At 40.8% G+C, this 15,481-nt stretch overlaps 1 protein-coding gene across 1 annotated transcript in view; it reads right to left on the minus strand.

Annotated features, from left to right (window-relative positions):
* LAMB1 (laminin subunit beta 1) overlaps positions 1-14,246 on the minus strand; it is a 69,075-nt gene extending 54,829 nt beyond the window's left edge. Inside the window, exons 1-3 of the mRNA XM_077474256.1 lie at positions 14,108-14,246; positions 13,949-14,032; positions 5,463-5,638 (exon numbers count right to left, since the gene is read on the minus strand). Coding sequence (XP_077330382.1) covers positions 5,463-5,638; positions 13,949-13,982 — 210 coding nt within the window. The 5' untranslated portion in view covers positions 13,983-14,032; positions 14,108-14,246. The remainder of the gene's footprint in view (positions 1-5,462; positions 5,639-13,948; positions 14,033-14,107) is intronic.
* Between the last annotated feature and the right edge of the window lie 1,235 nt (positions 14,247-15,481).

Raw genomic sequence — 15,481 nt, forward strand, 5'->3', positions numbered from 1 at the left:
CTGGAAATGGCCAGGTACGTGAATGCATGTTTTGTCTTATTCTGTTATGTTTGTTTGTAGTGATGAAATCAGATGTTAGCAGAAAAACCTTGATGATCTATATTGTATTACAGTGCAGGAAACTTTATACTTCTGGTGAGTGGGCCTCCCTTATTGCCGATACTTGGCATGCAGCTGCCCTTTTATTTGAGCACATAGGATTAACCTTAACAAGAGATTCAACAGCATATTTCACATTGTATTTCTATAATAGTTCAAGACCTTGAAATCGCAATTCAGCTCAATATTGTTATTTCCTAACTGTTTTATATAAAAAAAATTATACATAAATAATACTAGAAGTAATATTGCATCGTAAATATTGAGGTTGATGTAATAAAGTCAAATATGCTGTTTATGCTGCAGGGGAAGTTGCACCAGAGCTTAGTGAATGAGGTCAAACTCTGCTAACATCAATCATCCAATCATGTGCATGGAAACATGTTTTTATTTTTTTCTTGCACGCGATTGGGCATTCTTTCACTTCATTCACTAAGCTCTGGGCAAAATTATCATGCAAAGTAAACAGCCTATTTCCCTTTAGTAGATCCTATTGTTTGTGACTTGTCTACACATCACAAAAAGCCATTGGTTATCTATTTAAAAAAAACATTATTTCAGTTTTAACCATTTGTACATAAAGAGGGGTATACAAAGTGGTCTTGGACAGGCATTTGGTCAAGAGATATGAGCATTTGAAGATGGACAAACAGCAGTGATGCTTAGTAAGTCATCAGATTTCATCAGTGATTGATTCTGAACTCTAGTTGATTCCACCATTTCATAGTTTAGAATTTCAAGAGAAACCGCAGCCTGCTCACATAATTTGTAATAAAAACATCTTTGCCATTCTGAAGCTTCCCTCCAATCTCTTTGCATATTCTTTTATATATACTGTGATTCTGTACTTGCCAAATATGCTGCAGAAATCTCCCCCCACTAAGTCTGGCTGCATCCATGTTAACTGTGGGCAGCTTACGCTGCTGCCTGTTCACTTCCTGGATTTACACAGAGGCACACCTCCAGCTCTCATTGGCCCTCTTATGACTCACCTCCTCTCTTCCTACCAAACTCTCACAAGAGTGAGAGAGAGAGCTGTGCAGGATGTCATTAGCCTAGGCTAATAACCAGACAAGAAAGAGGAAGTGGACTGTATAAGGTATTTACTTGCAGAAAAAAAAATGTTTTACTATCCGAAGTTAAAACAAGGGCAGAGGATTTAATAGATGGAAAGATGAAAAACTGACTGAAGGTCTACTTTCAGGTTTTCCTTGACTTGGTAAATTACAACCCACTATAGAAAGTGTCACAGTAAGGGTAAATATCAGGTTAAGCTACAGAAAGCCTTGACAGAGCTTTTTTATCTCACTTTTTGGCAGCACAATGAAACATGTACCACGTGACTATGGGTTACTGGGTGATAATACTCTATAATAATACTCTCCTTCCTATGTAGATAATCTAATGACCCCCCACCACGCTGCACTGCCCCTTCCCTGCTACCAACACCATGACCTGGTTTATCACAATAGCGCATTTCTAAGCTAACTTTCCAATGAAAGACAGAACATAACAGAGATGGGTTTAACTGAAAGCAAGCAGCACACCATGTTAAGTATGTTCTTACTATTAGAGAATACAATGTAGGGTGCATTGTTCATAACAAAAATAGTAGTTGCAAAGGCGTGGCTTAAAAAACAAAATGTGTTTTTTAGACACAACATGAAAAGAGATTTAAGGGGTTTTCCACTTAGAAAAATAAAGAAGTCCAATGTTAATTGACAGAGCTCTCCCTGTTTGGATTTTCTGATCAGTCAAAAAACGCCCACCGTCTAACTGTTTAGGTTTTCGGCACAATTTATCTGAGTCTTAAACAACAATAGATAATAAAAACATTGGCTGTGGATGTGTTGGTATGGCAAGCTATACATTTTTTTCCATTCAACCCACTGGGCTGAGGAAAAAAAAAAAAAAAAAAGGAGCTTATAGTGTGTACCCCACTATAGTCACCCTTACATGCTTGAATGGCCTAAAGGCAGAAAACTCTTGAAAAAAAAATAAGAATTGTTATTGTTGAGATCTCTGCGTTGTAAAACAAATGTATAAGAGGTGGAATGACAAACATTTCCTTCAAGACATTAACTGTAAAACAGCTCAAGAAAAAAGGAAATGGTTATAATTAGAAGCTAATTAGGAAACTATGTTTAGTTCAAACAGAAACAAAGAAGTATGGAAATGCTACAAAACAAAAGACTATGGACTGAATCTTGGGAAAATGGTCCATATGTGGAAGATAGTGAAATTTATAGTAATAGATGGCCTCCATGGGCACTTTTTCATTTCCCTATTGAGGGGGCTAAGGTCTCACATACCAGATAACATATCAATAATATTACGTTGGCCACACACTGCTCGATTTCTTTTGTTCAGTCTGTGAACTGAAAGGGAAAAAGTCTAAAGTGGTCTATACATTGATTGAAATTCAGCCGGTTCAGTAGGGACTATTTGTATTACAATCAGTGTGTGACCTTTGCTGCTTGACAGAAGTCAATCATTTGATTGACATCTGTCAAAAGTGGCATGCTAGAAAATTTCTCTCTGCAGCCGCTGATCAATATATTTTGACAGCGGCATTGTCCTAGCAGGGAGGATTCCTCTATTCACCTAGTTTGTGTGGATGAAGGTATCTGAGATATAGAGATTTACAGGCTACACAATTCATGATAAACAACATGGACAGACGACTCCCCTGCTGGGCTATTGTATTCAGCCTGCCCCTGCCAGGATACCTGAACAACTGCTGCTTGTTAGAAAATTTCTAGCAGGCTCTTCAACAAAAATCATTCATCAACTTTTGTCGTCAATTGAAGTGGGGCCAGCAGGGCCATGCTCCTATTTTGGCTGGTTCTTCTGGAACCAAGATAAAGAGAAACTGGCTGCACACAACCACTGAGTTATTGCAAAATAAATCCTTTTATTGTCGTCATAGCCAGAAAAACAAGACAGGACAATACGTTAACGCGTTTCACACTGACACCTCGTGCTTAATCATAACGTCTTCTGGAACCAACCAAAATTTGCTCGTTGTTTGACAAGCTTAAATCTCTCCAACTGGTTTAAAACTTTAGGCAATGAGTTTACAATGAATATAAATATGTATATAAAAATTAGTCACATCAGTTCCTGCCTTCAAGGAGCTTACAATCTAAGGTCCCTAACTCACATTTCAACACACACATAGGGCCAATTTACCTGAGCATATCTTTGGTGTGTAGGAGGAAAGCTACACAAGCACATGGAGAACATGCAAACTCCATGCATGTAGTGTTGTATTTGGGATTGTTCCTCAATCACAGTTTGAGGCATGCTTAAAATGTCAAGCCAAAGCATTTTCTAGTTATGCATAGGAATGAGGAAGGTTTACATCCCCTGCTGAGATATCAGAACACAGTTTATTCTAACTGTCCTGCTGACAAGGTTTTACCAGACAGGAGGTGAAGAGAACTCTTCCAGCAGCAATGTTTTCTATTAGTAAAGTAAGAGAAGGCTAGAAACCCTGTCAGATTTGTATTTTGGACTTTGTCCCTGCTGCAGGTAAAAGTTTATGTCAACAGCATTTGTCCATGCTTGTGTAAGGACCCATTCACACATGGAGCTTAGTTCAGTGGACCATGCAGGTCCATATTCTGCCAGCACAAGAATGCACAAGGGTTTGCATGCATCCCCAGCCTGGCAGTCTATAGATGTATTTTGGGACACCTGGCTGCACAGACACAGTTGCTATGTCCCAATGTAACATCCGTGCGGGTGCACATTCCTGAACCCACTCTGGGTGCCTTTGGGACTGTGTGCAGATGTCACATTGGGGCACAGAGACTGCGTCCATGCAGCCCTGAGGGTGCAGGAATGCGTGTAAAAAAAAAAAAAATCACATGTTCCTGCACATATAGCCACCTGCAAGCAAAAAAACTCTGCTCTTTAGCATACATAGCATACATGCGGGGTGCCATTAATTCTTAAAGTAGTAGCAAACTGCATACAAAAATAAAAATTAGGTCCCAGGCAGTTTAACCACTTCCATACACCATATTTTTTTTTTTTTTTTTTTTATTATGTTTGGGGTTTCTGAGCATTTTTCTAGCAAAAAAAAAAGTGAAATACTGGAATTCGCCCAGTATGTAAGCAGTTACATCATAATGTGCTAGTATGCATCGCATACTAACACATTATGACAGACTTACCTGAAAACAAAGCCTTCCAGCTACACGCTGCCACTGCTGAAGGCACTTCCTTCTTCATCCAGTCTTTGGTGATATGAATGGCCGAGCCGTGATGGCATGCATGGAAGTCACAGCATTGGTATCCTTCGCATGCACTGGTGATGTCACCGGCTGCATCTAAAGTAAATATCTCCCAAACGCACATGTTTAGGAGATATTTACTGTACCTACAGGTTTACCTATGGGTAAAAATCTTACAAGGGAGTTTACTGCCACTTTATTAGCACCCCCATGCACCATATGATTTCAGTGCAGCTGTTATTTTAAAAACGGGACCTTTTTTTCTGCAATTCCCATAGGTACAACAGCCCATTCAAACTAATAGGCTGATGTAACCCACACAAACATGGCATGGAAAATGTCTAGATGCGAACCTAGCATAAGGGGTAAATTCCCTTATAAAGTGCAACATCCATTGCAAAGTGAACAGCTTTTGTGCTTCTAGTAAAGCAACGTCTTTTTCCATCTTCATACCCCAAATAATTTGCTTACTTTACCCCCACCCAGGACAAAAAAAAACATATAGGAGGGAAATTTATCAAAATCGGAGCTGACAGAATTTGGAACAGCTGTGCATGGCAACCAATCAGCTTCAATCTTCAGCTTGTTCAGTTAAGCTTTGAAAATGAAAGCTCAAAGCTGATTAATTGCCATGTGAGCTGCTTCGGTTTTGATAAATTCCCTTCATAGTTTTAGGAGCATGCTACTTGTATGTAAAATATAAAGGCTGAATAAAGTTTAAAAAAAAAAAAAAAAAATACATTCTTGTAGGGTGATCACAGGAATGGAGGGGACGGCAGATGCTATCTTGTGGCTTTGTGGAAAACACAGAGTTAATCCAGAAAAAAAAAGGGCTGAAATACGTGTAAACAGGGACAGGAAACACTATGCAGATGCAACTGTTCAAACAATGCATATGTGTGTGAATATTCACATTACACCCTGCCTCCTCTGCCAGATGTTTTTTGTTTAACGGGGGAATGTTGTGGGGGAGAGCTTCATTCCTGCCTGGGAAGATTTGCAGATCCCCCTTAGGATTTGAGTGTATCCATGTTCGCTTTCTCATATGTCATGGGAAAAAATCCTTACAATTAGTGTGGGAAGGGAGCAAAAGTTATAGGGAGCAGAGAAAGAGGGTTTTACCTGGAGATGACTAACAATACAGAATGAACTTGGCTTCTGGAGACCACATGTAGAAGATGCAATGAGTTGCTGTGCCCGTCCATTCAGCAGGTCACCAGTGGCTGGGTAGCAGCTTCCTTCAGCACATCCATGGCTGAACTCTGGTTCTTGAGAATGGACAATGCCAAACAGTACGACTAAGAAAAAAAAAAGTTAGAAATTTAATTAATGCACATCAGAGACTTAACTTAATTCAACAAGTTGGTACCAAAAAGACATCCGACTCACATTATATTATAATACAGGATTTCTATAGTGCCAACAGCTTGTGCAGCGCTTTACAACATACAAAAAAATGCTAAAGAACAGTAAACCATATCAAATAAGATCCCCAAGTTAAAAATGTAAAATTGCCTATCTGAGCTAATAATCTGATTGGTTGCTGTGACTGACGCATGTTGTTCATCCTAATTGCTTTGCTCTGCTGCATTTATTAAAAAAAATAAAAAAAAATAATGCATTACAGGTATTTACACAGCACAGTTCACATAATTTTTTGCCCTTAAAGTAATATTAAATGTTCGCTTTAATGTTTAAAATAACAATATTGGTATACTTACCTGCTCTTTGCAATGCCAATTGTACAGAGCAGCCCTGATCCTTTTTTTTTACTGTTGACTCCCCCCTCGGGCTCTCTGGGCTTATCAGCGAGTGCCCCCATGGAAAGCCACTTTCCATGGGGGCACTCACGCATGCTCCCTACCAAGCTGCCCTGACTGTGTCTAATGACACAGACCAGGCAACTCGGCCCCACTCCCTCGTCACAGCATTTGATCGATAGCAGTGGGAGCCAATGGCTCCCACTGCTTTGAATCTGCCCAATAAGGAAAGAGACAGTGGCAAAAGCTGCTGCTCTTGTGTACTTTGCTGGATCGGATTAAGCTCTGGTAAGGATACGTCTTTTTTACCTTAATGTACAAAGCCATTAAGGTAGAAAACCTGAAGACTTTAGAATCACTTTGAAGTGTAAGTTCACCTTTATAGAAAACCTGTTACGTGTGTCTGTGTCGTAACAGTTTCAAATTTCCCAATCTCCCTTTGGGATTAAGTACCGTATTCTGCACACTGGACCCCCCCCCCCCCCATTCCCGCTATACTTAATGGAGTCCTGCAATCCCCCACTGTCCCTGCTTCACTGGTCTGCAGATTTGAAATCCCAACAGCTTAATCTCCTATCCATACCTTTTAATGTGTACGGATAGGAGGCATTCTAATTGGTCGACACCAATCAATCAGAATCCACCTAGCCAACCCTGTTCATGTTGGAGGAGAGAAAGCCAGGGGGATTTCAAATCCCCAAACTGGTAAAGCGACGTCCTGGTGTCTCAGAAACGTGAGGTTATGGGACTCTGGTACCGGGGGTGGGGGGGGGGGTGTGATGAGGAGGGGTCCAGTGTAAGTTCACTTTACAGGTTTTTTGTAAAAGGTGAACTTACCCTTCAATAATAAATTGATGTATAGCAAACCATTCAGATTGATATTGTGCTTCAGGTGCTACACACATGAAGTGTATTTTGATCAATAATTGGATATAATCGTAAATTACCAATTGCATTTCTGTTTCCACCAGAATCTCTGAATCTGACTGAAACACTGTTGTGTTCATGAACAAAGTATCTAAACGCTGCAAACATATTGGCTAAAAGACTCAGTTTAATTCAATTCAGTTGAAATGTAGCCTATATTTATCGAAAGGTAAAGGCTGTGGATAAGATCATTTTGATGGAATAAAAAAATAAAAATAAATTGAAGCGCATCCTAGGGTCTCTTCATTGCCATTCTTTGCACTCAAGGAACTTACAATCTATGGTGCCTCGTACACACTACTAGTTTTTTTTTTTCGTTCAACCCATGGGGTGAACGAAAACAATCTGACAGCTCAGATCGGAGTTGCTGTACCATCAATCCAATGTTAGTACAGCGATCTCCCCTGTTGAGCTATTGTGTTCTCCCCTGCCAGAACACTTAGGTTAGTGCTCTCATCCATTGGCGTGGAGCCGGCTTCTGTCACACCGGCTGCCGTACACAGGGGCCAAATGTCAGCCGGGTTTCTATAGAATTGGCTGATGTTGGTCGACATTCAGCCCCTGTGTACCCGGCTTAATACATATACAAACACATACAAGAGAAATTTTAGACAGGAAACATGTCTGAAGCAGGAAATACATGCAAACTTCATGCAGGTAGTGTCCTGGTTGGGATAAGAGCCAAGAACCACAGTGCTGCAAGGCAGGTATGCCAGCCACCATGCTGCATTTAAAAATCATATTTTATGTGCATTTTCAACACAGCAAGGAGAAGGTTCACAGCCAGTCCAAATATACATGTCGACAGGAGCATGAATGGGTGCTGTATTGGAGGGCGTTAGAAAATATTACAGTCTGACAGCTACAAGCGTTGTAAAATTCCTGGGTAGGTTTACAATTAAGTACCTTTAATTGCTGCTAGTCAGACAAAGAGCACTCTAACAAACTCCCTGCAGCAAGGAAATGGCACATAAAATGTACACAAAGGAAACGGTAAAAGGGTATGTTAAAGTGTACCATAAACCCATCCCACATACACAAAAGAGGACAATTCAGGACCGCCAATAGGATCATTTGCTGTGTGCTGGTATTACGCCAACACAAACTGTGGTCCAAGATGAGTCATTTGGTAACTAACGTTTCTGGCAAAAAAAATCCTCCTTATATATCACACAATATAGAGAGGAATGATGTATAGTAATCTGAATTTATATATAAATACAATTTTGAGAATCAATCCTTATAAAGGATTCATGTATACTTTTTTTTGCCTTATTTGTAGCACATCTGCACACATTCCTATAATACTAAAAGCTTGATGTGCACATTCTTGTGTAATGCCATAAAGTAGAGCTAAAGCCAATTTTTTTTCAGTTTGGATAGAGTAAGGGAAGGTTATAACCTCTGTCAGTTTTTTGCCATCTGTGTCCCTTGGCAATATATTTCCATATCTGTGCCCCATAAGCACAACAGGAAGCAAGTAGAAATCCCACCACAGTCAGGGAAATTCTGGTTGTCATCAGAACTAGTGTTACCATTGGATGATTTCCCCTTATGGTGACAACCCAAAATGTGGGAATTTTTTCACTCTTGGTGAAACCAATAAACAGGAAAAAGAAGCAGGATGAATCTCTATAAACAGGGATTAAGGGTGAGCTCAGGTGTGTTCGCAAGCCGCATGTGCCGAGCCCGCCAAGAAGTCGGTGCTGCCAGCGCTAATCACAAGCGGTGAGACATTGTCCTGATGTGCGGTTGCAGAGATCAGGAAATGTCTCACTGCTTGTGATTAGTGATGTGCAGCGTCGACTTCCTGGCAGGCTCGGCACGTGCTGCTTGCGAACACGCCTGAGCTCATCCTTAACGGGGATATAGACAGCAACCAATAAAAACCTAACATATGTTGTAATCCCTCTCCACTCTAAAAAAAAAAAAAAAAAAAAAAGCCCCCATATCACCTTGAGAGCTTCTCCCTTCCTCTGGAACTCTCTATCCCGTTCTATCCAGCTAACACCTACTCTACCCATCTTCCTAATCCTATTTCACCTCCACTTTTTAATCACTTGCACCTCTCCTTAGATTGTATCCTCTCATGAGCAGGGTCTTCCTATATTGAATAGACATGTGCGATTCGTTTGTACGAATCTCAAATTCGTATGAATTTCCCTAAATTCGTACATTCGGGAGGATTTGAAATACTAAATTGCCATGTGTCCGAATTTTATACGAAATACGAACTTTTGTTTACGAATCCCCAGGAGGAAGTCAGCACAGCACAGGGATGGTGGGAGCCCCTCATCTAACGAAAATTCGTATTTCGGATAGGAAATTCTTCAACGAAATTTTGTATTTCAGATAAAAACCAAACTTCCATCAGCATCGACTGTCATATTGAGGTATATTTTTGCCTTTAACCACTAGGGATCTGCGCTATAGCCGACTGACGCTGTCTATTGACGTTGTCCCGTGCACGAGCAGCCTTAGCGCCCCCGGAGGGGCGCGCGCGGCGCACTCTGTGATCAGCGAGTCTATGAGACTCGCCTGATCAGAGATCGAAGCAAGGGGTCGATCCCGACCCCTACCACGTGATCAGCTGTCAGCCAATGACAGCTGATCATGTGATCACAACAGAGCCTGTAATCGGCTATTTTCCTTCCTTGCGCTGTCAAAAAAAAAAAAAAAACGATCACCGGCGGCCGTGAGAGGGACTTCAGTCCCCATCACGGCCAAGTCATCAGTGCCCACCTGCCCCCTGCCAGTGCAACATATATATAGTAAATGTGCCACCCATCAGTACCACCCCTTAGTGCCCATAGTGCCACCCATCAGTGCCCACAATCTGCCTCAACAACAGTGCTGCACCTCATATGCCACATATCTGTGCCCATCAGTGTCATCTACCAGTGCCGCCCAGCAGTGCCACCCATCCGTGCCACCCATACGTTCCACCCATCCGTGCCACCCATCCGTGCCACCTTATCCATGCCTATCAGTGCATTTCAATGAAGGAGAAATATTACCTGTTTGCAAAATTTTATAACAAACTATGAAACACGATTTTTTTAATTTTTTATTTTGCATCTTTCTTTGTTTGTTTAGCAAAAAATAAAACTCCGAGCTGTAATTAAATACACCAAAAGAAAGCTCTATTTGTGGGAAAAAAAAAAATGATAAAAATTTCATTTGGGTACGGTGTTGTACGACCGCGCAATTGTCATTCAAAGTGCATCAGTGCTGAAAGCTAAAAATTGGTCTGGGCAGGAGGGGGGTTTAAGTGCCCAGTAAGCAAGTGGTTAAATTCATCATAACGAACGTTCGTACAAGTTAACAAACCTAATGACAATTCATATTTCGTATGAATTGAAATTGAATTTCAGACACGAAATACGTAGTACGAATTAATTTTAATAAGGGAACAGAACGAAACAAATTTATTGACGGCGCCCATGTCTAATATTGAATCGTATTATAACTGTGCTTGCTCTCTTATTTTGTAAAGCCCTGTGCAAACTGTTGACGTTATACAAAGCCACTATAATAATAATCTAACCTTCAAATGAAATGCGTGTGCATACGGCCCCGTACACATCTGGCATTTGAGATCTTCTGGAGAATCACTGTTATTCTGCCCTAGATCCCAAATTGCGCCACAATAGTGGCAAAATGCACCAGACGTGTTTGGGTGCCATTCATTTTTCATGGTACCTAATCACGGTGTGGAGTTTCCGCAATAATCTCACTGCAAACCGCATTATGTGAAGCTTCTCATCCAAAAAGGAGCAGGGGCTTCTTTTAGGTGACAAGCTTTGTGCAATGTGGTTTGGTGCAGCAAAACCGCATCACGATTAGGTGTCATTAAAAATACAAGTGGTAATGCTGCCCAGGTTCCCAAAACTCCAGATGTGAATGGAGCCTTCAACCACAGGACAATGTCAATGGGCCCCTATATTGTTACAGTCTACTATACAATTGTATCTTGCTTTCCATGAGAAAGGGTGAGGTCAGACAAGCACATATTACTTGATTAGAATAGAAATAGGCTGCATATGTCCCTCCAACTGGGTTAAAAGAATAGTAGACCATAGAAATGTACACAGGGCCGTCTTTAAGGCAGGGCAAAGGGGGCAGCTGCCCTGGGCCCTGTTATTGTTGTGGGGCCCAAAGCAGCTGCCTCATACTTGTCAACTATCCCAGTTTACATTCCCTTGTCCCTTGAAGTTTTAGTCTTGTGCTGCTACTAATGCTACCCAGCTCTGCCCTATTGTTGTGTATAGATGATTCACCTGCAGACCTGTGTTTACATGTAAATACTGGCATTCATATGTAAATAGCAGTGACATGCATATGTAAATAGCCGAGGCCAACTGCATTGATATGTAAATAAAGGCAGCATTCATAGGTATATCATGCCCCCCTGCAGTGAGGAGAAGATGTGCTGTAACCTATAGCAACCAGTGAGCAGTATTAATGTACAGAAATCTCTAGCAGCCAATCAACAAGCAGAAATGTGCTGTAACCTCTAGCAACTAATCAGTGAGCCTTAAAGCGATAGTAAACCCACAATTTTTTTTTTTTTAAACTTGCAAAGCAAAAGGCATAATGAGCTAGTATGCACCACATACTAGCTCATTATGAAATACTTACCTTAGAACGAGGCCCCGACATCTGGCCCGATCCACGCCAAGGGAGCTGACATGCTCCCTCGGTGTTTCTTCCGGGTATCGCAGCTCCGGCGCTGTGAGTGGCCGGAGCCGCGATATCGTCACTCCCGCGCATGCGCGCGGGAGATTTCATTACGGCCGGTCGGCCACTGCTGGATTTTCAGGCCGAGAGCCCCTTGTGCGCATGCGCATGCGCCACTGCAGTCAGCGGCGCATACCGAGGGGAATATCTCCTAAACCGTACAGGTTTAGGAGATATTTTTTTTTACCTACAGGTAAGCCTTATTATAGGCTTTCCTGCAGGTAAAAGTTAAAAAATTAAGTATACAACCACTTTAAGGAGTGCTGTAACCTCTAGCAACCAGTCAGTAAGCAGTAATGATATGCTGTAACCTCTGGCAACCAATCGCAATCAATATCTGATACAGTAAGCTGATTTTAAGTCTAGCTGCTATTTATTGTATGTCTCAGAGAAGGTGGATAGCGAAATTGCATGGGGGGAGGGGGGCCCTAAGAAAATTTTTGCCCAGGGTCCAATCAATATTAAAGATGGCCCTGAATGTACAAGAGGATCAGCCCATCACCTAAACAAACATAATGGAGAGAGCGATCAACTCCATAAACTGTACATGTGTAACTTGGTCTCTGGACATGCTCATATAACAGACAGAGGGATCACCATTCATTTCTTCTGCCCAGAATGAGGAGGACCTGACACTTCATGCCCATTAGCTTATCAGTAGTGTAATGGGAACTGTACAAAATGTTGGCCAAAAGTCACGCTAGTGCTAGATGTACTACGATGTGCAGACCATGACTGCATCCAACTAGTGTATATGTGTCTGTTCCGAACGTGTCTTTACCACATACATGATGGTTCTTATTAGAGGTAGTGGTGATGCCTTTTGATGGGAGGCTAAAGCCAGGCAGCTGGAAACACAATGTTCCCTTCAAACCTTATCTACAAAGCAGTTAGGACTTGCAGCACTGATATTGCTTTTCTTTCCTACCCCCCACTGTTGGGGGTAATTAACCATTTTAGTTCTACAGGATATAGAGCTCTTTTGTTAAACTCCAAGTACCCATAAAAGGAAATGAATCATGTTTGAACAATTTTTTTTTTAAACTGTTTGTTAAAAACTACAGTACGCTAAGTATGCGCCACAAGAACAAAGAAAAGCAACATTTACACAAAGTTTGTCAAGATAGAGAAACAACTGAAAGGATCAAAAGGACAACCCAACCACAACCCTCAGCTCTCCTTTTCTTCAAATGCAAGTCATTAAACTAGATGCAGTATTGTTTTATACGAATATTAGCTTAGAAAGTCAGAAAATTCCATGGGGAGTATCCCTGATAAAGTGGAAAAGTTCAGAAAAAAAAAAAAAAACCTAACATAGATTTATTGTATGTGCCTATACCATGAGATGACAGATTGTGTTCTACAAACAGCAGCCACAGTTCACTGGCTTTGAAACTGAAAACCTAAAAGGACATGCTGAACTTAGTAGTGCCACGAAAAAATCCAAAGAAAACAATGCCTGTACTTGTCTGAATTTGAGCTATGAACTAATGTATGACTGTTTCTCATGGTGAAAATTAACTTTTCTCACATAGCGGAGATTGCTTCATGCATAATAAGAGATTCAGTTAGCCATTAACTCAGGACACTGGGGGATGCATCTTACACAACTTAATTGGAAACAGACCCCTGCCTGACACACCCTGCTAGTTTTCCTTTAATAAAGACCACCTGAAACCTCTCCGTCACACATGAAAGACAAGATTAATTTGCTTCATTATGAGAACATTTTACATCATATAGTAAAAACATTCAAACCAATGCAGTATACAAGTTGTTTGCATCCCATCTAGGTAGTGCAATCACAAAATGCATTTAAAATACACATTGCTCGCAATACAATATACAGGGGTCGATTTATTAAGACGTGACAGTGCGAAATCTGGTGCAGTCCTTTTGCAATAAAGCTTTATTTGGTCAAAGTTTCATTGAACGAGCCGAAGTTAGAAGCCGATTTGCTACCATGCAGAGCTTAGCCAGATTTTGCACTCTCCGGTTTTAGTAGATCAACCTAGTTAAATTAAATCCTAAAAGGTCAACCTAAACGTGTTAAACTTATGAGGCTAACTGTAGTAATCAAATGCTGTAAGCATCGCAGTACATGTCTACATACCAAGTCAAGATCATCTTCATTCAATACACACATCTTCATTCAATACACACATATTCTACTGTCATTACCTAGGAAAAGTCCGGGCACCTGGATTAGCACCATTGTCCTCCTTGGCTGGGGACACAGGGTAAATTTGCTTGATCAGCTATCTTCTGTAAAAATAAAAGGAGAATAAGAAAACAATTTGTGAAGTCACAAAGTCACTATGTAATAAAGAGCATATTTGCCTTGTGAGCTGTGCTTCCTCCTGTGCCTCTTAGATGACTGTGGAATTTCTTTTTTTTCCCAGACCAAAAAAAAAAAAGCTGGAAGTTGAGCTTCATGCACATGCTCAGTGCACATTACATGATAGCAGTCGCACACCTCCCTGTGATTTACTGGAGTCCCACCCCTAGAGTGTGGGCTCTGCTCCGCTTATAGGAGGACCTGAACATCAATGAAATTCATGGACTAGATGACCTTACCCACACCCTGCTGAAATGTCATGTTTTGTATAGGAAAAAAGCTTTACTTTTACAATAGGACACATTCTACATGCACTCCTAAAAAGTGGTTGAAACTTTAAATCAAAATATAGTGATAGAGACAAAACATTAAGCTGGCCATAGACTAGTAGAAATTTGAACATTTTCAAACATTTATTCAATTTTCTAATTGTTAGTGAGCTCAAATTTTGACAGTATCAATGAAAAAAGTTGGAGAGAGGATGGAAAAAAATTTCCCAATTGAAAATTATTTTAACTGTGCATTGTCTAGACACAAAAGAAACCTGTTTAATATGCCTGGGATAACATTCGAGTGGCAGGTCAGGACAAAATTTGAAGGACGTACAAAACGAGTTGACTCACTAATGGCAAGAGCGAAAACGATTTTTCAGAATTTACATATAAATATTTGAACAAGGTTCTACAGGTGTATGGCCAGCTTTAAAATTCAGTTCCAGGCATTAAATATTTAAACTTAAAAACAACTGGTTATAATAATAATTAAACCAGACTTAGCCCTAGATCACACCTATGCATTTTTTAGTGCGTTTTCAGTTTTGCCGAAACACACTACAGTCCATTTAGCATGGTTTCCAATGGATCTAATTCACATCTGTGAATTTTATGGAAAGGGTCAGGGACTTTTTTCAGTTTTTTGTTTCCATAGACTTCAATGGATCAAAAGCGTGTATTGAAAAAATGCTAAATGTGCCTGGAATATGCAAACTGCAACCTGCATAGGTGTGAACCAAGCCCTGACAGAGACCTGATGTGCAGCTGCAGAGATCGGGCAATGTCTCACTGCCTGTGATTACCGCAGCGCTGTGCCGACTTCCTGACGGGCTCAGCACATGGACCATGCGAACACGCCTGAGCTCATCTCTACTCTCAAGATTATATTATTTTGTGAAAATCACCTCTGCCCTAACCCTAGAAATAATAATAAACCTAAAGAATGAACAAAAGCAGGTATTTTTATTCTGCAATGCTTGTAAATGTTTATCCCTCTAGTGTCACTCGTGTAATCAGTGCCAAGGCAACGGACGTGAGGTCTGTATGGAAAATGCTTGGAGGGTAAAATCTAGGCATAGCTGGTCATTCAGAAGCTGCGTCTGT

The sequence above is a fragment of the Lithobates pipiens genome, unplaced genomic scaffold (genome assembly GCF_037356315.1).
Source record: "Lithobates pipiens isolate NorthernLeopardFrog02 unplaced genomic scaffold, aLitPip1_a1.2 Scaffold_8, whole genome shotgun sequence".
NCBI classification, from domain to species: Eukaryota; Metazoa; Chordata; class Amphibia; order Anura; family Ranidae; genus Lithobates; species Lithobates pipiens.